This window comes from Vombatus ursinus, unplaced genomic scaffold (assembly GCF_900497805.2).
Source record: "Vombatus ursinus unplaced genomic scaffold, bare-nosed wombat genome assembly UNPS02014810.1, whole genome shotgun sequence".
In the NCBI taxonomy this organism is placed as follows: Eukaryota; Metazoa; Chordata; class Mammalia; order Diprotodontia; family Vombatidae; genus Vombatus; species Vombatus ursinus.
In genome coordinates, this window is record NW_020954588.1 from 48,833,768 (window position 1) to 48,854,364 (window position 20,597).

The 20,597-nt window shown below is 45.6% G+C and overlaps 1 protein-coding gene across 5 annotated transcripts in view; it reads right to left on the minus strand.

Annotated features, from left to right (window-relative positions):
- KIF1A (kinesin family member 1A) overlaps positions 1 to 20,597 on the minus strand; it is a 154,028-nt gene that overhangs the window by 38,734 nt on the left and 94,697 nt on the right. For all 5 annotated transcript variants that reach the window (XM_027875924.1, XM_027875923.1, XM_027875925.1 and 2 more), the window contains 9 exons: positions 17,122 to 17,207; positions 14,625 to 14,763; positions 13,401 to 13,569; positions 12,193 to 12,283; positions 10,749 to 10,867; positions 8,046 to 8,101; positions 2,910 to 3,018; positions 1,434 to 1,500; positions 600 to 684 (listed from right to left, as the gene is read on the minus strand). In XM_027875924.1, the coding sequence (XP_027731725.1) occupies positions 600 to 684; positions 1,434 to 1,500; positions 2,910 to 3,018; positions 8,046 to 8,101; positions 10,749 to 10,867; positions 12,193 to 12,283; positions 13,401 to 13,569; positions 14,625 to 14,763; positions 17,122 to 17,207 (921 nt within the window). The remainder of the gene's footprint in view (positions 1 to 599; positions 685 to 1,433; positions 1,501 to 2,909; positions 3,019 to 8,045; positions 8,102 to 10,748; positions 10,868 to 12,192; positions 12,284 to 13,400; positions 13,570 to 14,624; positions 14,764 to 17,121; positions 17,208 to 20,597) is intronic.

The window sequence follows — 20,597 nt, forward strand, 5'->3', positions numbered from 1 at the left end:
CAAGGCTAGATTTGAGCTTAGGTCTTCCTGGCTCCAAGCCCAGCATTCTATTTACTGTGATTCCACCTAGGAGCCCATACAGTGCTTTTTAAGGTTTATAAATCACCCTTTTCCTAGCAATGCTGTGATATAGGTAGTGTGCCAGGGCAATTATCCTTTTTGCAGATGAGGAAACTGAGGCTCAGAGAAAGTAAATGCCTAGTTCAGGTTATACTAGCTATGTGACTCTAGGCAAGTCACTTTACCTCTGTTTGACTCAGTTTCCTCATTTGTAAAATAGGAATACCTACCTCCTTTATGTGCACCTACCTCTCAGGACTTTTGTGAAGGTTAAATGAGAGAATATTTGTAAAGTACTTGGTATGGTGCCTGGCATATAGTAGGTGCACATAGATGTCAGATTCGGGATTTGAAACCAGCTCTCTTCCCACTCCAAGTTCATTTTCTATCTACTATTCTATCAGAAACATAAAATGAGAGTGCAAAAATAGTACTTCTTTTGTAAAAGCTTGACTTTAAACTTGAGTGGGATGCATCCTTTGACTGGACAATAGGAGATAAGCTAGTAGCTACTCAGCATGGACAGCTCCCCAACTTACCCACAACTAATTCCCGCACTTCTTTCCAGCGGATGTGGCTGCCAGTCTCATGCACCAGGGTCACAGTGATCCTTCTCTGGATCCCCTGGGAGTCATCAAGAAGAGAGAAGCGTGAGAACAACAATTACAACTCACATTTCAACAGCAAAACAATGTCGACAACAACCCTGAGAAGTAGGCATGCAGGCATTCTCATCATCTTCTTGTGACAGGTGAGGAAACAGGCTCAGGGAATGACAGAGGATCTCAGCATTGGAAGACAGCTTGGTGGCCATATGGTCCAACCTATCCCATGATGTCTGCAGTGTGTGGTCACCTAGTCTTTGCTCAAAGCCCTTCAAAGGAGGAACCCATTGCATCTTCCAGCAGACCATTCCACTTTGGGATGGCTCTCACAGTCAGAACATTTTTTCCTGATGTCAAAGCCCAAGGCCATTTCAGATGAGTCATTATGTAGCCAGGCTTCCCTTATCTTATACTTTTGAAGTTGAATTCTGAGCTCCAGTATAAGACATAGAACTCTTATTAAATTTCATCTCATTTGATTCAGCCCAGTACTCTAGCCTACAAAGATCTTTTTTGATTCTGACTCTGACATCTAGTGTATTAGCTACTCCTCCCAGCTTCACGTCATCTTCAAATCAGAAAATCCTGCTCTCTCTGCCTTTATTCAAGTAACTGATAAGAACATTAAATACTACAGGGCTAAAAACAGATTTATGCCATCCAGGAGAAAGTCACTTAGTTGTTATGGCCAAAAAGGTTAGTAGGAAGCATGTACGGGTTAGGGGAGGGGAAGATAGTGGGTAGCTCAGGATGAAGACATGTAAATACCTGATGGAGCAAGAAAGTTCCGAGGCACGGCATCCCTCCTCGGTGGTCCACAACAGCTGGAATGTAGCTGGCAAAGAAGAGAACATGAAACAGTCTGGCACATTTTCACAAGCAAGTGCCCAGAGGAGCAGGGGATTATAGATTTATAGATTTAAGGCTGGAAGGGACCTCACAGGTCATGTATTCCAACACCTTTATTTTAGAAGTGAGTAAACTGAGTCCAGAAAGAATTGATTTGTCCTGAGGTTATATATATTCATATATACATACATACATACATACATACACACATATTACATATGTATGTATATGAAAACCTCACTAGGATAACTACAACAGCCAATAATCTATCACTTTAAACTCATTTCTGATTTCTGACAACAGCCCTGGGACCACTATAGCTACTCTTAACATCTCCTATCTTCTGACCTAAACCCATGCTCTGGTACAACCAGCATCTCCTATATTTCCTCCTGGTAGGGATGAGTGCTTCCTTTTCATGAGCCCGTCAATTAGCAGGTGAGCTGAAGTGGGTCATTCCCTGGTGTATCATCCTTAGCATGTTGACCAGGAGATCAGTTGGTTTAAAGCCCAAGGAAGCTGTCAATTTTGGGGGGGCACTTTCATAGTTGGTGGAAGAGGAGTAAGACTGCTAAGCCAGACTGCTTCACTGTTGTTAGTGAAGAGGAGAAAGAACTTTTCCAATGCAAGCAGAGAGCTTCTCAGGGCTCAGCTTCTTGTGTCTAATAAATGTTTACCAAATCAAATAGAAGGAAATGAGTAAGCTATGTAATAATTTGTGCATCCTAATTTATTATGCATCTCTTAATAACATGGTAGCTCTTTGATGTTGGGTGGGTCTTGCTTCTCATTGCCTTTTCTATATTCATATATATATAATATTTCTGTTCTATATTCTAAATTCTATATTTCTATCCAATCAAAGAAGTGATGGTGCTCAATCAATCAACAAGCATTTATTAAGCACCTACTATGTGCCAGACATTATGTTAGGTCCTGAGCATACAAAGGCAAAAAGACATAGTACTTGTATGAAGGAGCTCATATTCTATCTAGTCTCATATGTCCGTAGCACTTTCAGATTTACAAAGAACTTTCTTCTTAATGGCCTCACTATGTGGTGGCACAAGACTTATCCCCATCTTTTGAGAGAACTGGGGTTCTCTTGCTCACTGTAAGTGTATTAAGATTCGGATTGTGGAAAGAGTTCCCATTGCCAAGATCACAGATTCATCATTATGAAGTCAGAACCATTTTCCCTTTGCTCTACAAGTCAGTAGAATGGGGACCTAGTGGTTTTCCCAGAATCCCTAATAAGAATACATAAGATAAGAAAATAAGAAAATTAAATAAATTAAATAAAATTTTAAAATTTAAAAAAATTAAAAATAAAACATTAAAAATTAAAGAAAATTAAATTAAATAAAAAAAAATAAAATAAGAAACACAACTCACTCGCCATTGGCTTCCAGCTCACAGATTTCGAAGTATACCAGCAGGTCATATTTGCAGTGGCAGGGTCCAGCAGTGGGCCGGGTGAGGGTGCTTAGCTTGGTAGCAGGCACTACAGAGAGCCACAAAATGAAATTGGATGTTACAACCAAAAGCTTATCCAACAATTTTAAAGCCAGGCCCTTTTCTTGGCACCACCCAGAAAAGGAATAGAAAGCAGGATTAATGTAGAGTCTCACTTGCAGTATGCATGTGGGTAGAGGAGTTTAACTATTTGATTCATTTATTCAGCACACGTTTATTTTTTATAGTTCTATAGAGCTTTGTTAGTTTTTTTTTTTAACACATGTTTGTTAAACTCTGTTATTAAATAAGGCCCTGTGCTATGGACTGAGGAAGAAACCAGGATACAGAAGGCATGGGGTTCCTGTCCCTCAAGCAGTTATAGCCCAACATAAAGTACCAGGTCTTTGAAGGCATGGACCATTGTCTTCTCCTTCTTGAACCTATAGCTCCCCATTTTTTTGTCCCCTCAGGACAGCCCAGCGCCACTCTGCGCACAGAACATACTCCTTTAATGTCTATAGATGGAACTTGAAAGAGAGAAAGCTTGTTCTGACATCAACCAACCAATAATCAACCGACCAACATTTATTATTAAGCACCTACTATGTGCCAGGCACAAGTGTACATCCAACTAGGGAAAGGAAGGAGGGCTTTAGCCCTCCTTCAAACTTCTACTCATTTAAGGGAGACAGTATTGTGAAGGCTCTGGGGAATGAAGACCACCCTAGGTCACAACAGGAGGGAGGCAGTGTGGTGGCTGAAGGCGTGCTCCATTCAGGCTGGAATGACAGCTCTGTAAGTGAGTATTTGTGTGACCCTGACCAACCCACACAGCTTCTCTGCAGTTCAGTTAAATCAGGATTGAATGAAGGCATCAAAGCCTTTCTCTGTCTGCCTCTTTAGACTCTTCTCACTTCTTCTCTGGCTTTCATGACTCAAAGAGCCCAAAGAATCAGGCCCAACCATTCAAAGATTCAGCCACCAATATTACAGGGAAGCTAGCTTAGCTGTACAGGGGGTCCTAGACGGATGGACTAGAGCAGTGGGTGGGGAATCACTTGGGTGAGGTCTAGGGGGCACAAGGGAAGGTTGCTTTGAGAGACTTATTGGAAACACCCTCAGGTCACTGGAGCAGTGATGGATACACAACTCAGGCAGCTCCCAGACTGCATGTTGGGGGTCCCATTGGAAGTAGGGGGCTCTTTAGCCTGGTTTAGTGGAATAAGAACTGAGTTTGGAGTCAGAGGACCAGTTTTGAATCCTACTGTGTTACTAACTACCAGTGTGACTTTGGACATGTCATTCTACTTATTTATCAGGCTCTCAGTTCTCTCACATGTCAAAAGGGAAGATTGGAGCAGAGAGTCTCTCTGTCACTTTCAAATGCTATGGTTCTTTCAGCTCCATTGGGAATCCAGGGATAGACAAATATGGTCTACCTCAATGGCCTACCTCTCATGAGATCTAGGAAAGATCATAGGGGCAGGAAGGGACGCTGGACATCAGCTGACCTAACCTCCCTCACTTGAAATATAGGTAAACCGAGGCCCAGAGAAGCAAAGCAAGCAACAAATAGCAGAGGTGGGGTTTGAACCCAGATCTTTTGCTGAGCGTAGTATTCTATGCACTGCGCTGAACTGCCTCAACTCCTCTCTTTCCAGTTCTGGGTGATGCCAAAAACCCCTTACCCCTTTTTTCAGATTTAAATTTGACTGGAGTCTGCTGCAGGAAGTCAGGGCTTGGCCAAGATCCTCAAATTTTCTATTTTGTTTTTGACTACAAATTCTTCAGCCAAACTTTCACCCTAGGTTTGAGGATGCAAACACAAGAGATGAAAAGATGGCCTGTATTCATGTAACCAGGACAAACAGCTGTCTCAGATTGTCCTGGCATCTCTTAGGACATCGGGCCCTCTTGGAGTGGCTCTCATTTGGGAAGTAGCTTACTGACCAATGGTGGACCAACATGGCACCTTGTTTTTTCCTCAAAGCCAGCACTGGCATCATTGAGGGTAATTGAGGTGTCTGGGGAAGCAATGCCCTTGAGACAAGCAGGCTCACTTAATGTCTCTGTGCTCTCCCTCTCTGTCCACCACATTTCTGCTACCAGGCCCCAAGAGAGAAAGGGAATGGAAAGAACCGATTTTCTCCAAAATCCATCCTGACCCTTCCTTTTCTCTGTGGGTGATGTCTCTTGGTGACTGTGTAACAAGATTAGGGTGAAACAGTGGGAGGCTCTGGAATGGTGAGGAGGGACTTCCAGGAGAAAGAAGACTTTGAAAGTGAAGCCTCAGAGGAGCCTGGTGGGGAAGACTAAAGTCCTTGGCCTTGGGATGGACCCAATCCATTCTTAAATGCTGAAGTCTACAGGGCTGCTAAGGCCCCTGCTTGGTGCTTGTGAAGCATTCACACTTGAGAGATGAGAGAAAGACAGAGATAGAATGAGAGAGAGACAAAGAGACAGAAAAAGAAGGAAAGGTGAGGTAGAGAAGGAAACGGGCAAAGATAAATGCTTATTGGCATAGAGGCATGGACAGGGAGGCAAAGACAGAAAGGGACACAGGAGAGAGACGAGGAAACAAAAGAGGCAGAAAGAGAGAGAGACGGAAAGATAGATGTGGAAAGACTCAGAGGCAAAGGGACAGAGAGAGAGAGAGAGAGAGAGAGAGAGAGAGAGAGAGAGAGAGAGAGGGAGGGAGGGAGGATGAGAGAGACACAATGAAGGGCATAAAAAGGGAGGCAGAGGTAGACAAAGAAGCAGAAAGAATGAGAGAGGAAGAGACAGAGAAGGATGGACAGATATAGAGAGACTGTAGGGAAAAATGTGGGAGAAAGAGACTCAATGAGAAGGCTAGACAGATGCAAATAAGGGAAAGGAAAAGGAAGGGAAAGGAGAAGGAGGCAGGAGAGGGATGAAGAATAAATGAGAAGAAAGGGAAGATGGGAAGGGGCAGGAAGGAGGAGGTTAGGACAGGTGGCTTCATTTTGTGCCTGTATCCTAGAGCTGGCTACACCTATAGATGCCCCATACATCGCAGAGAGATATTGATTAGACAGCAACTAGACTGTAGTCTATGCTGAACTGGTAGTCTGAGGATCATTTCTGCCACTTCTGCTCCCAGAAGACAATGAGACAATGAGAATGGAAGTGGACCAAAACTGGGTAAAGAACCAGAAGAGAAACGTCTGAGGCACTGAAACCAATTCCCATCCCAGGGGAAAATCCAGCCCTCGAGCTGGGGAGGGGTGGTGGAAGGAAGCACAAATCAGTTTGATGCCAATAGTATTGACTGAAGGAAAGACAGAATTTCAAGCCACCCCAAAAAAGAAGAATGGGAGTAATAGCAAATACCCCAACAGCTCAAGAATCAGTTGATCAATCTCCACCAGGGTTGGACTATCCCTTGAAGGCAAGAAGCCATTGACCCATGGAGGAATCCAGATTATGGTACTTTTTTCCAAGAGTGGGGGTTGAGAAGAGGGTCACTAGAAAGTCTCCCAAATCCCACCTGGGGTCCCGACACCCCAGCACCTGCTCGGTCCGCTCCATGAATGTAGTCCAACCCTGATTTCCACCTGCCCTGCCTCCCAAACACTTCCCAGGAAATGTTCATGGAAGGAATCCCCAAGCACAGAGATCTCTTCCATGGTTCATTGAAGGCACCAACCGGGTTTCTGAGCCTTTTTGACAACCTCATCCATTCTAGGCTGTGAAGGATGAGGCATGGACCCTTTGCCCTCTCTCAACGGCAAGGAGGAAGCCATATTCATAGCTATGAAGGCATGCCCAGAGAGTACACTCAGCATGCACCTGTCCAGTGTGCCAGGCATCCAATGCTCAATCAGTCCAAGGGCCTTTTCTTCATCTTGTGTAACAAAGACAAAAACAAAACAAAGCGAAACAAAAAAAATCCAGCCAACATTGTTTGACCACAGCATGGGTGCCCCACAGAGCATGAGTGAAATGGGGGATCATTTCAGGGATGCTCCAAAATCACAGGCAGAACAGCTGGGTTGTCTTCTTAGCTGACACTTCTTCTGCTGTTCCTTCCCTGGGTATCAGCTTGGTAGCAGTGGGAAGGGATTTAAAGGATTACGATACATCCAAGATGAAACCTCAGCCTTTGTTTCCACCCTAATCTTATCTCATATGCCTGCAAAAATATTACTCCTTAAAGAAAACTAGATGGAAAGGGCAATGTCCTTGGTGTCCTGTCTTCCTGACTACTTCCCCCTTAGCCCAATGGCTGCAATTTAATGTCAAAGCCACAAACTCCTCCTCTAGTCTTCCAAGTTAGGTCCTATTTCTGATAGATCAATGCCCTAGTAATTGGGCAATGTCTCCTCAGAGGAATCCCTGCATGCCTTTTTGGGGGAAATGCAGGGTAAAATTATCTGCTCCTTGACTCATTTGCATATGCACTCCTTAAGAGGTGAGGGACGCCCAGCTCTGGTGTCCAATTTTCTGTTAGTCTTTATTAGTCTGCTCTGATTTTAATGAAGACCACGGTCCCAAGTACCAGCTGGCAGAGATGGAATGGAGTCACTTCAAGGGTATATGGTTTTCTACTGGACACTTAATCATTCTTTTGGAACGACACGTTTGGAGGGACAAACTTTGCCCAAGCTACAGAATTATCCATCCTGAATTCTCTTACCCTCAAAACCTTTCCAGTCTCAGCTATATTATTTTCATATTGATCCTTCTATATCCATTCTCCAAGAAAATACCTTTAGGACAGGCAAGAAAGATTAAGGTGTTATGCTAGAAAGCTGATCCACGAAGTGCTTTGTTCAACCCCAGCACCAATTCCTATCTCACCAGGTTGACAAAGGACCCTTTGTAATGAGGAAGTAAATAAGCCAATAGCTTAGAGGACTCACTGTGTCCCCCAAATGCATTTGTTACTGTCTATGGATAGAGCATCATGTCCATCAATCACATGATAACAATGTAATTCCAAATGGGATTCTTCCTGGGAAGATGCCATAACTTGAAGGCTAGTTGAACCCAAATTAGAAAGAACTGGGGGGAGGTATGATTGGGAATAGAGGAATGTTAAGTGCTACCAACCTGGTTTAGAGAGCGGCATGACCCGAGGGAAATGGCGTCTTGATGGTCGTAGAGGGCTGTGGACAAAGAAGAGAGTCGTGTGACTAAAACCACCATCTTGAGACTTGAAAGAAAACTTTAGATATTGGCACCTGATCAGAACTTCTGCTTAAATACCTCTAATGACAGGGAATCACAGAATCATTGAATTTGAGAGTTGGAAAGGACCTCGTTGACCCTCTAGCCTAACCAAAGGACTCATCATTATGACACAGCCAAGAAGTGGCCATTGAGACTAAGCTAGGGTCCTGACATCCCTGCACCTAGATAGCCTGAGTGTTCATGGAGTCTAGCCCTGAATTCCACGTCCCTTGCTTCTGCAATGACCTATTCCTCAGGATTCCTCACAAAGACGCCCAGGGAGGAATACCCCACTACCTCCCAAGTCAGCCTGGGCCAGCTTGGGACGGCTCTCATCGAGAGGATGTGTTTCCTGGCATCGAGCCCAAACTGGCCTTTTGAAGCTTTTGCACTTTGCTCCCAGCTCTGTTCTTGGGAGAGCTCACTATCACTAATAATCAGGACTCAATAACTGGTTTAATGATGAATTTTACTGTCTGCTGCCTCCTAACATTAAGAGCATTGCTTGGATTGCTTCAATCTGAGAATTATGGAACAATTCCATTTATTTTCTTCTCTTCAAATCTTTCCTCAAACATGTTTCTTTTAGAAATTCAATTTGGTTTAATCCAAATCATTTCAATGAACAATATAAGATACACTATATTAGGTACTGGGGATAGAAAGGCAAAAATGATACAATCTCTGCTCTCAAGGTGTGTGTTCATGTGTGTGTGCATGTGCAAGCACATGAAAGAGTGTATGTGTAAGTATGTGTATGTGTGACACATGGTGTAGCTTGTGTTTGTGTGTGTGTTCACGAAGGCAACAGACAACATCAAGTTCAAAGAACATCTAATAGACCAGTTTGACTACAATGTGTAGAGCACATTGGGGAATAATATGGAAAAAGGTTGGGGAAGATGGTGGGAGCCATGGTTCTAAGGGCTTTCAATGCCAAACCGAGGAGCTTATCCCAGAGACAACAGGAAGCCACTGACAGTTTTTGAGTAGGAGAGGCACATGGTCAGATCTGTCTTCTAGGAATGCCACATCCTCCTTTCCTTGGGCGGGGGGTCATTTGTAAAATATTTGTAAAATGAATCAGATGAGATGATCTCTGAGGTCCATCTTAGATGGTCAGTAGACCTGGGAGCCTGAAGCCCTCAGGGGAAAAAAGCATCTTGTTGCATCCTTTCTATCTCTAGACTAAATTACATAAATTACATATAATTTAATTACATATAAATTACATCTCTGCCTCTCCTCTTTCTGTCTATGTTTTTGTCTCTCTCTATGTCTCTCTGTGCCTTTCTTTTTCCTTCTTTTCTTTCCCCTTTCTCCCTCCTCTCTCTCATCAAGCCAAGTCAAGTCAACCCAAGTTAACAATCATTAAAAAACCCCTGCATCCATTGTTTACATCTATTCTGCACCACAGCTAATTCAGAATTTGCCCTCAAGTACAATGATCTCCATGTACTTTGAGTCATCTTAGTTCTACCCCACAGTCACTTTAGGCCAACTTGCCACAGTGGCCAAGATCTGGTTCTTTAATGATGAAAATTCATGAAGCATAAAAATATCAAGGAGTGCCCAGGTAAGGGAGTCTATTAGAAGGAAGGTGAGGATGAGGACTCAAGTGGCCATGAAGAGAAAAGATGCTGGTCAGCAAATTTGCATGGACTCATCGAAGGATTACCCTAGAGAGGTGCTCAGCGAGGAAGGTGAGGCATCCGTGGTACTTAGATCATCTAGGACAGGGGCTGTGATAGCTGGCCAGGCTTCTCATCCTGCTCAGTCTCTTTTCTGGAAAGTTGACTGCTAATTTTAAAAAAGGGGGAGGGGAGAACTGATTCTCTTGTCAAGTGACACACTGAAATGCCAGCCCTGGGCAGCAGTTAGTGGAGCACAGATGGAAGGATATTTCTAGGCAAAGATATTCTCCAAGAAAAGCTTATTTCTGGTCTGACATGAGAACAGAGCAGAGCAAGAATAACCTGCCAAAACTTTAAAGAAATTCGTGGGACTCTAGCTAATTCTATAGAAATCCCAGGCACAGGATTGCATCCCTTTGGCTTTTTTTGCAGCTAAAATGGCACCACAGCCGGCACCTAATAAGTGTTTCTTAAATTGGCTTAAATGGGAAAATGAAGATCTCGACTCTTGGTCTTCTTCCCCAAGCATCTGACCCAATCTGCAAATGCCTCCTCTTAGATTCACAGCATTTCTGAGTTAGAGGGGACTCCAGGAACCAATGACTCCAATTCACCCCTGAAAAAGAACCCCACAATGTCCTCATCAAGGAGCCATCACGCCTCAACTTGAAGACTGAGGAGGCGCTCACTGTCTCCCAGGGTAGCCCAGCCCGCTCATGGACAGCTCGCTTTGGTACAATATTTTTCCTAACATCGCAGTCTCCACCCATTATTCCTAGTTCTTCCCTCTGGGGCCAAACTGAATAGGTCTGATCCCTCCTCCAGTTCTCTCGCCCCTTCTGAGTCTCCTTTCCTCCAGGCTCAACAGCCACAGCTCCTTTAACTGTGTCTCACGATGTTCGATCAAGATTCTTTGGCATTTTGGTTGATAGGTCCAAGGCAGGCTTACCTGAGAACATCCTTGCACAGAGGTGGGAAAGGATGCTGTTGGTAGTGGCCGAAGACCTCAAATACAATCGGCTGACTCTTGATGTATTCGACAAAGGACTTGGTCACCTCAACTGCAATCTGGGATGAGGGTGGAGGGAGGAGAAAGGCCACAGCATGGTTAAAGACAGAAGGCCAAGAGTCACCTAAGCCATTGAGTCCGTAGAATAGCGGTTGGGTTATCCAGTTTGGAAACTAATGCTATCCCCCTTGTCTTGTCTCTAATGTTGACCTCTGTGACCTCACATGAACAAGAGGTCAATAAGGAAGAGATGACAGTGTTCTCCTAGGAAAGCCATAGAGCAACAGAGGCAGGGACCAAATCCCACTTAACCCTCTGCTCACATGGCTCAGCTCTTACATGCACAGACCAGCAGCCTGCAGGCAGGTACCCTTAGTTATGCTCTGGGGCATTTCTTAGGAGGGTGTTACAAATGCCCACAATGCCTGAGTGAGTCATATTAATACCCTTACTACTAGTGATTGGAAGTGATGGTGGTGAGGATGGTGATAACAACTGACCTTTCTGTATAAAGTACTCAGCAAATGTGATCACATTTGGGCCTCACCACGCTAGGTGGCACATACTACTGGTCTTATATTTATTTTACAGATGAAGAAACAGGCTCAGACTTGCCCATAGTTACCCAGTTTGTAAGGATCAGAGGAAAGGTTTGGAATTACAGATTTTTTTTCCCTTCTCTATACAAATCATTCTTTCTCCCTTTTTTTCCCCCTATGCAATGGGGTTAAGTGACTTGCCCAGGGTCACACAGCTAGTAAGTGTAATGTGTCTGAATTCAGATTTGAACTCAGGTCCTCCTGACTCTACTGTACAACCTAGCTGCCCCTTCCTATTTTCTTAATACATCAAGTCTCCTTTACAAGAATTCACATTTTCAGAAACAATTACCTACAGTTATGGATGCTCAAGGCCTAGGAAGACATAATAGTATCATTAAATATAGGGTGCAATAGAGGCAGCTAGGTGGTGCAGTGGGTAGAGCTCTGGTCTTGGAATCAAGAAGACTTGAGTTTCAACCTTGCCTCAGATAGTAACTGCACAACTCTAAGCAAGTCACTTAACCTCTCTCTGCCTCAGTTTCCTCATCTGTAAAATAGGGATAATATCACCTCCTTCCCAGGATCACAGCAATGAGAAAATATTTGTAAAGCATTATGCAAACCTTATAGCACCACGTAAATACCAGCTATTATTTTTATTAGCTATTATTGGCTGAAGGAAGCGGGACATAGGGAGATGTGATCACTCCTTTGTTGAACCTGGGCTTATGGAGACGAGAACTCAGTGTGGTACAGGAGGCTGAAGGTGTGTAGTCATTGTGAGGCCCCAGCCTCACGTGCCCAAACAAGAATCAGTTGCTAAGATAAGAGCGATGGCCTACATTCTGGACGTGGTAGAACCCCAGAGGCGGCCCTCGTCCTGTATTCTTCAATGGCTCTGTGGAAAAGGCCTCGTCATGACGGTGGATGAAGCTGCAAAACAAGAGGAGATGATCTGCGGTTACAAAGTGTTTTCTTCATGACAACCTGACAATGAGGGTCCTGCAGGACCACGCCCACCGTGGTCAGTCACGCAGCCACTAAGCATGTGAGCCACGATTTGGATGCGATTCAACCCAGCCCGATGTTTTGTTTTTCTTCAAATGTACCATTCTTCCTCCACTGTTTTTTTTTTTTTAAGATTCCATTGGCCTACTGTGCATTGACTTAAACTAAAAATGGATCCAATTAAATGGAAATGACAGACATCACTTGTTGAACAGGTTTGGAAAATCTGGGTTTGAATGACCAAGGAAGGGTGATTTCATTTTATTTTTCTCTACAGGTGGTGAAACCTCATGGCAGAAACTTGGGCTTTTTCTTCCCATGAATCAGCCAATCAACAAGTTTTTATTAAGCACCTACTATGTGCTAGGTACTGTGTTAGGTGCTGGGGATATGATTGCAAAGAATAAAATAATTTCTTGAAAGAAGCTGACATTCTAATGGGGAAAGGCAATAAGTGCGTTATGAAAATATACAGCACAAATATAAAGTCAGTAAATACGGACAGAAATGCATCTATGAGTGCACACACACACACACAGAGTTGCCAGGGAGAAGGGAAGTTCACTATTGGAGAATTCTCAATTACAGTGCCTGAACTCCAGTACTCTGCGAGGTAGAGATAAAGAAGGATCGTTCCAGGCACGAGAGATGGCCAGCGCAAAGGCATGCAGAGGGAAGAAGAGGAGTTGCATGTGAGGAGGAAGAGAGGCAACACTCCTTGTCGAATTCTCCTACACACAAGACTCAGATTCTTGGCTCAGTGATGGAAAGAAAATATCAACAGCAGCAGCAGAGAAACTAAGAGAGAGAGACACAGTCATGGAAAGCACCATAGAAATGCAGATTTGGGGCGAGGAGTAACCCTTAGAGGCCATCAGCTTTTTCATTTTATAAGTGAGGAAACTGAGGCACAGAGAAGTTAAATGATCTGTCCAAGTGTTTGAGTTCACATTCTGGACTCCACATTCAATGCCCTATCTGCAATGCCGTGTGACTGCTAAAGAATGAGGAGGACAGAGGGAGAATTGATGGGAGGACTCACTTGAACTGGCAGAAGATGTCGGCATACTCTGCAGAGATGCTGGATGCCTGGAGCACTGTCACCCGGAAGGTGAAGATGCTGCCCAGCTTCAAATGGTCCAGGGCAGATTCCAAGGGGCCATCCATGACACTCTTCTCAGGGCTGTCCAGTAGCAGGTCTTCTGGAGTCACTGTGTGGTGAAAAGTCACATGGAACAAGGGCGCACTATTTCCTGGAATGGTCTCGTATCTGCTACCTGGTACACGACCCTCCATCTCCTGCCTCGTGACTCAGCATAAGCCCGTTCCCCCACGCACAGGCTGCCCTTTCTCCTCGACTCTGCCTCTCAGAATCCCTACCTGTCTTCGGGTCTCAGCTCCAGAGCCATTGCCTAGAGGTGACCTTTTCTGGTCTCTCCAGTAGTGAGTGCTTCCTAAAATCCCTCTGTGGGTTTACATTGGCTCATCTGGGCACGTGTTGTTTCTATCTTGATAGAACATAAGCTCTTTGAAAGAAATGACTCACTTTTGTCTATGTAACCCCAGTGCCTAGCACAGTGCTTGGCATACAGGAGGTACTGAATAAATGCTTTTTGGATTGAATTCCACAGGTTTCTCAATGACATTTCCAGATCTGAACTTTGGAGAAGGGAAGATTCCTCGCTTCTTTCGCAGAATCCCTTCCTTTGGGCAAAGTAAAGGCTAGAAGTGGGGTAAGTGCTCCTTCCTTTAATCTGATGGCATCGGGGAGGAGCTAACACGGGCTGACCCATATTCCTAGGGAGGAGCCGTGGCACCGCCACAGTGGGGCTCACCACAGCCGGAGTACTGAGGCAGGAAGAGATCACTGAGGCATCACCGGGGAGCTAGCGATAAGCCCTCCTTGGGCTGCAGGGGTAGAGTGAGCCAGCGTATGCAGAGAGAGGGAAGGCACCTGATGGGGCTCTTAGTTAATGCCACCATGCTTTGAGATCCCTGGGTACTTCCCCTTCCCCATTCTTGGGAACTACCTTGTCTCCCGGGGAGCCCTGAGGGCAGGAATCATCTTTGAGCTTTCTTTGTGTCCCTCATGCCTGGCACAGTGCTGTGCACATAGTATTCTCTCAGTCAATGTTATTGACTATTGACTATTGATACTCTGGACTCTCGTGGATCTCCCCTCACTGCTGCTCGGTCGCCCTATCTCTGACTTTGTAACTTCCCGGGGGACCAGGGTACCCCACCGCACCCTGAACCCTGCCTCTACCTGCACAGGTGTTATTGTTAACTTCATCGGCAGAGGGTCCGATTTCAGCGACCTGCCCCTGTCCCTCGACAATGCGCAACTCTTCCTGTGAGGTGCCAGAACGAGACATCCCCACCACCGGACAGGACTCAGACTGGAACTGGAAGAGACCAACACAAGGCCAGCAGTCATGATGACCACAGTGACGAGAGAGGGGGGCCCTGGCCGATGGAACCCCGGGCCTGGAGTCAGGAGGACCCGCGCCTCTCTCAGACTCAATTTTCTCATCTGTAAAACGAGAAAGTTGAATGGCCTCAATGGACCCTATGTGGCCCTCCCGCTCTATGTCGATGGTCCCTATGACAGAGTGCTTCGCACATGACTCCTTTGATCCCCACAACGATCCTGAGGGCTATTATCACCCCATTCTACAGATGAAGAAACTGAGGCTTAGGTAGTAAGTGTTGGAATTACAAGTGGGATCCAAGCCCAGTTCTTTCCGACTCCATCATCTCAGGCTGCTCCTCACAGTCCGTGCGTCTCCACAAGGGCATGCCTGTTGTCCACGAGCAGAAAACGCTTTCAGCTCTGTTCTACTGGCCTGCCTCCACCTCATGTCCTCCCTGCACAGGCACCCATGGGCGCCCTTAGCCAATGTCTTCATCCACCTCTAGGGTAGGAGGCAGAAGGCTGTAGTGGAAACAACCCTGGCTCGGGAACTGGTCCCAAACTGGTTCCCAAGTTACTTCATGAACTGGGGCAACTTTCTCTGTGACCCAGCCATGGACCTCCGGACCTGACTCGAGCAGACTGGGCTCTTAGTGGGGGAGGCCCCTGGCTGCAGGCTCACCAGCGTGTCTGGGCCAAGTCCTAGGTAGGCTTGGGGATTTTCACTGCAGAGGGGAGCTGTGGCTTTAAGGCTGGAGGTGAGACAGGGAGGGCATCTCTGGGCTCAGAGCAGGCAGCAACGAGAGAAGTTTTTAATAAATGAGGAGGTATGAGGACCGTTGGCAGAGCCTCCTTTCTCTGGATAACCTTGAAAGTCTCTAGGGATATGCCTATCAACTCAGTCATTGCCTCAAAGGTCAGGAGAGGGGACAAGTGCAGGACTCAGAGGAATGTGCATGTGTGGGCATTGTGTGTGCGCATGGTGGTGCACAAGCATGACCATGGACAGGCTAGAGAGCCTGAGGTCTTGTAGCTGGGGCTCATCTGGCAAAGGCAGGCTGCCCAGGATTGCTGTCATCTCCAGTGTGGTGACCCTTGTCCTCTGGTCTTCACCCCTTTGGACCTCCCCTCCCACCATCTGAGCCATCTGGTATAGTGGAAGGAGCCCTGGCTCTCAGGTTAGAACTAGGTTCAAATTCCATCTCTGATGTTTATTCCCCATGTGACCTTCCCCTCCCTGGGCCTCAGTTTCCTCAACTGTAAAATGAGGGGTTTGAACTAAATGGCCTCAGAGGCCCCTTCCTGAATGAGATCTAGGATTTTTAAGCTTCCCTCACATGCTAACATTTTAGGATTCTTTAAAATACCTTTCACTTTTACAAGTTATTCTGAAGTCAATATCAATCCCTTCTGTTCCAATAAGTCTTTAGAGTTGCCAAAGCAACTCAGGAGACCACAGATTTAGAGCTAGAAAGGGCCTGGGAGATCATCTGATCCAAATCTCCATTTTAGAGAGGTGAGTGACCTGCCCAAAGTCACACAGTCATCGAGTGGCAGAGCTAGGATTGGAACCCGGCTCCTTCAGTTCCAAATTCAGCCTTCGTTCCACTGTTCAGGTTACTAACAACAACCCCACAACATAGACAGTGTGGGTCAATCCTCAACCAAGTATGAGCCAACATGCACATGTCCTCCACTGTGCTGGATATCAGAGGAGGGGAAGGAAGGCAGATACAAGAAATCATAACAAATAGCTGGTACTTATTATACATTATTATAATATTATATCATTATAACATTGGTGTATTGCAACATTATAAATATTATTAATAGCTAACACTTGCCACTTATATATGATAATATTATAATGTATTATTGTAGTATAAATCTTAATATTAATAGCTCATACTTATATAGTGCTTTTAGCCTTTTAAAGGGATATATAAGTGTGTGTGTGTGTGTGTGTGTGTGTGTGTCTATGCCTATATTATGTTGTGGTTGTCGCTCTGAACAGACTACAATACACGTAAAAACAAGAGTGAATGATAAGAGCCCATGTAGCTTAAGGTTGGGTGGCACAGATTCTGTGAACTGTAGGAGAATGGATGTGGGAGAGCTTGGTGCCAGCTCCAGGAGAAGGTGGGAGTTGGGTTGGACCCCAGAGATCATCTGGGCTTCAGAGGAGAAGGAGAAGCAGCTGAGCAGCCTGGAGTAGAGTTCATGGATCAATGGGCAGAAGACTGGTCTCCCAATAGTGGAGGGTGTGTTACTATGAGTGATGAGAAATGAAGCTGGGGAGGTAAGATGCTGTAAAATACTCATGTTGGGCTAAGTGTCATGCAGTTAGTACCTTTTCGAAATGCTGATCATCAAAGGAGATCTTGGCTGTTCCTGACTGCCGGACACCGGAGCCATAGTCTGGGGCTTCTTCGTCCGCTGAAAGCAGAAAGAACACAGTGGCCACGGCCATGTTAGCAGAACCCAAGGAGGGATGGATAGAGTCAGGGTTAGCTTGTTATAGGAGCAGAAACAACTCAGAGGGTTCAAGGGATGCTCAGAAGGATCCGGGTCTTTCTTGAAGCCCATTTTCCATGGACCAATGTCTGTTCACTTGCAGAAAGCAGATGTACAAACTGCCTTCCAAAAGCTGAGCTCTTTTTCAAGTAAAAGTGGTTAAAATGAAGGTCAGTCAGATGCAACGAAAAGTGGTTAAAATGAAGATCAATCAGAGCTGTTTGAGAGGCAAGACAATTGAACTGTGGGGACGGGAAGGAAGCAGCCTGTGTCCCACTCTGAGATTTCCTGCAGGTTGAAGACAGAACCAGAGAGCCAGAGTGTTTGTCACAGGCTGTCCCATTCCAGGCTGATGTTTGCTCTAGGTTGGCCCGTTAGACTGTGGGAAAAGAGCTGACTGCTGGGAGGACGCTCTCTGAGAGTGACAGATTTCTGAAACCGGACTGCTGTGATTAACGGAGGTCTCACCTGGTCCTCTCCCTCTCCCTTCTTGGGTAAAGGGGCTTCATCTACATGAAAGACAGACACGTATGTACATCCAGCTTCCATGTGGAACAGTCATCGGGGAAGCTTGTATCCATTGACTCATCTAGGTCCCTTTTCCTAAGCCTCTTTACCCTTAGGATGTTATTTTTAAGGAAGTCTCAGTATCTTAGGGAAGCGGGAATTTCTGCCTTGCAACAGAAGTGGAAAACCTACGCCCTGCACTGTGGTCTGCTTCTTCATCCTGTGGTTGCTGGTGCCCCTTCCCCATAGAAAACCCAGGAAGGTCTGGGATACATTTTGCAGTATTTAATCACAGCACTTGAGTTAGTTAAGAGCGAGGGGCAGAGTGGATTCTAGGAGGTGACACAAACACTCTTTTTAATTCTTCTAACATTTCTCTGTCGTAGGGAGCCGTACAAAGGACAGTGATCTTAAGTCCGGAAGATCCGGGTTTGAGTTCCTACCCTGTGATCATGGGCAAAACACTCACCTTGTTCACACCTCAGTTTCCACCTCTGTAAGGAGGGGTAACAATGACTCCCTTGTGATGTGGTGACCGACGCTTTCATAGAATTTTATGGTAAAAAGGGCTTTACATCCATGGTGTCATTCAAGCCCACAATCGCCCTGTCACAAAGGCAGCACAAACATTATCCCCATTTGCCAGATCAGGAAGCTGAAGTGTAAAGAGATGATGAAATTTCTAGCCTTTAAGGCTTGCAAAGGGCTTTCCGTACATTTCTCATTTAAGCTCCACAGAGGCCCTGGGTGTGATGGAGGTATGGCTCTCTTTGCTATACACATGAGGATGTGGAGGTTTGCCAACATCATCTGCTACAAAATGTCAGAGGTCAGTCTTCCTGCCTCAGTCCAGCACACTAGCCTCCACCACACTTTATTGCCACCTCCCTCACGAAGGAGGAAAATGCAAATTTGGTTCAACATAAGAAGGGATTTTCTACTATTGAGATCTGCCTTCAACATGGTGAGCTCCCCGTTTCTTGGAAGTGTTCAGACAGATTGGATGATCACATGCTACGTATGGCCAACCGGGGAATTGCTGGGTTGGGTAAGAGGTTGGGCAGAGTGAGCTCTGAGCTCCCATCCGGCTCTAAAGAGGTGATTCTGGCCCAGAGGTAGCCCCACGGGCAGATCAAGGTTGAGGCTAATGACCCATGCCAACTAATGTCCAGCAGAGAAAAACAATGAGTGATTTCATAAGCCATCCTTCTATTTATAATCCTGTTCCAAAAGGTTGAATGTTATTTTAAGTCACAACTTTGTGTGTTATCAGTTATCGGAGGTGTTTCCAAATGCAAGTGTTGACTGAACCAACTCCCAGGGGAGACTCTAACATACAAACAAGCTGGTGAAACACAAACAAAAGTCCACGAGTGGTCAATGAGCCCTGTAAATAATGCCTCTCTGTTAGGTAAACAAACAGTTGGGTTTGCATTTGTTTTCCTGGGGATCCCACCCAACATGGAACACTGAGCCAAAAGCTAAGTAGGAGGCTCTTTTACTGGATGTAGGGGTCCCTTGGAACAAAGACCAAAGGGGCATGGAGCAGAGAAAAAAAACCCCATGGTGGGGAGGTGGATAGGAGCCCCAGGAGAAAGCCTGCAAGTCTGATGGCACTTAGATAATCTTCAATAACCTCGTGCCTCCTATGGAGGGCTGACTGGGGATCAGAGGGATTTTTGTGTTCCAGTGAAGACAAAGGTCAGCCTGCAGTGGGTCTCCAGGCTGTTTTCTGTTCATAGGATAACAGATTCAGAGCTGGAAGGGACCTAGTCCAACCCCCTCATTTTACAGATGAGGAAACTGAGGACAAGAGGTTTAGTGATTTGCTCAAGCTCCCACATTAATAAATAGTCTGACCAGCTGCTATAACTTTTCCCTAAGGGTTATCTTCCATCTAATCTGAATGTATCTTGTATATATCTATTTATTTACATGTTTTCACTCCCCTCCTTCATTCGGGTATAGGCTCCTTGAGGATGGGAGCTGTTCTTGCCTTTCTTTGTATCTCTATCACTTAGCACAATATCTGGCACTAACTGACCGAGCACAAGTATGTCGTAGCAGATCAGCTTCTGGACTTGGAGTCTGGAGACCTGCGTTGGAATCTTGCCTCCAACCCTTACTAGTCGTGTGGCCAGGGGCACGTCTGTTCTTTCTATGCCTTGGTCTTGGAAGTGACATTACCTAGAGTATCCAACTCCCAGGGTACTGTTTGTCCAGTGCTTTGTAAAGCTTCATGAGCTATTGGAACACCAGTCATTATTGTAATGGGTCACAAGGGGAGCTGGAGAGAGAATGGAGAGGGCTCAGGACAAAGCCATCATTAGTCACTCTGGAACCAAGACCCCAGTGGGCAAATGGGAAGTGCTTGCTGATGGTGTGCCCCTGATGTCATCTTCTCATACAAAGGAATGGATTCAATAATAGTGAAGTGTTTGAAGGATTTGGGGCACAGTCTTTGTTTGCTCTCCCTGCCCCACATGGACCATGGCCCTTCTATTGCTTAGCAGACTTTCTTAAAGAGACTCTGTGCCCAAAACTTCTATCATCCTGAAACCAAACTAGTTAACAAGCATCCCAGAGATGAGCTGGAGGTTCTGACTCAATTTGCTCCATGCCATAACTAAGGTGGGGCAACCAGGGCTTTGTCCAGGATGTGGACATCCAGAGGACACTAAAAATGAGCACGTGCACTCCTTTAGTAAGGAGCACGGTATTAACCAATTCCCTCTGGCTTTTGTCTCACTTGATTTCTAGAATCAGCACGGCATAGTGAGGAGAGTGGTGGGCCAGGAATCAGGG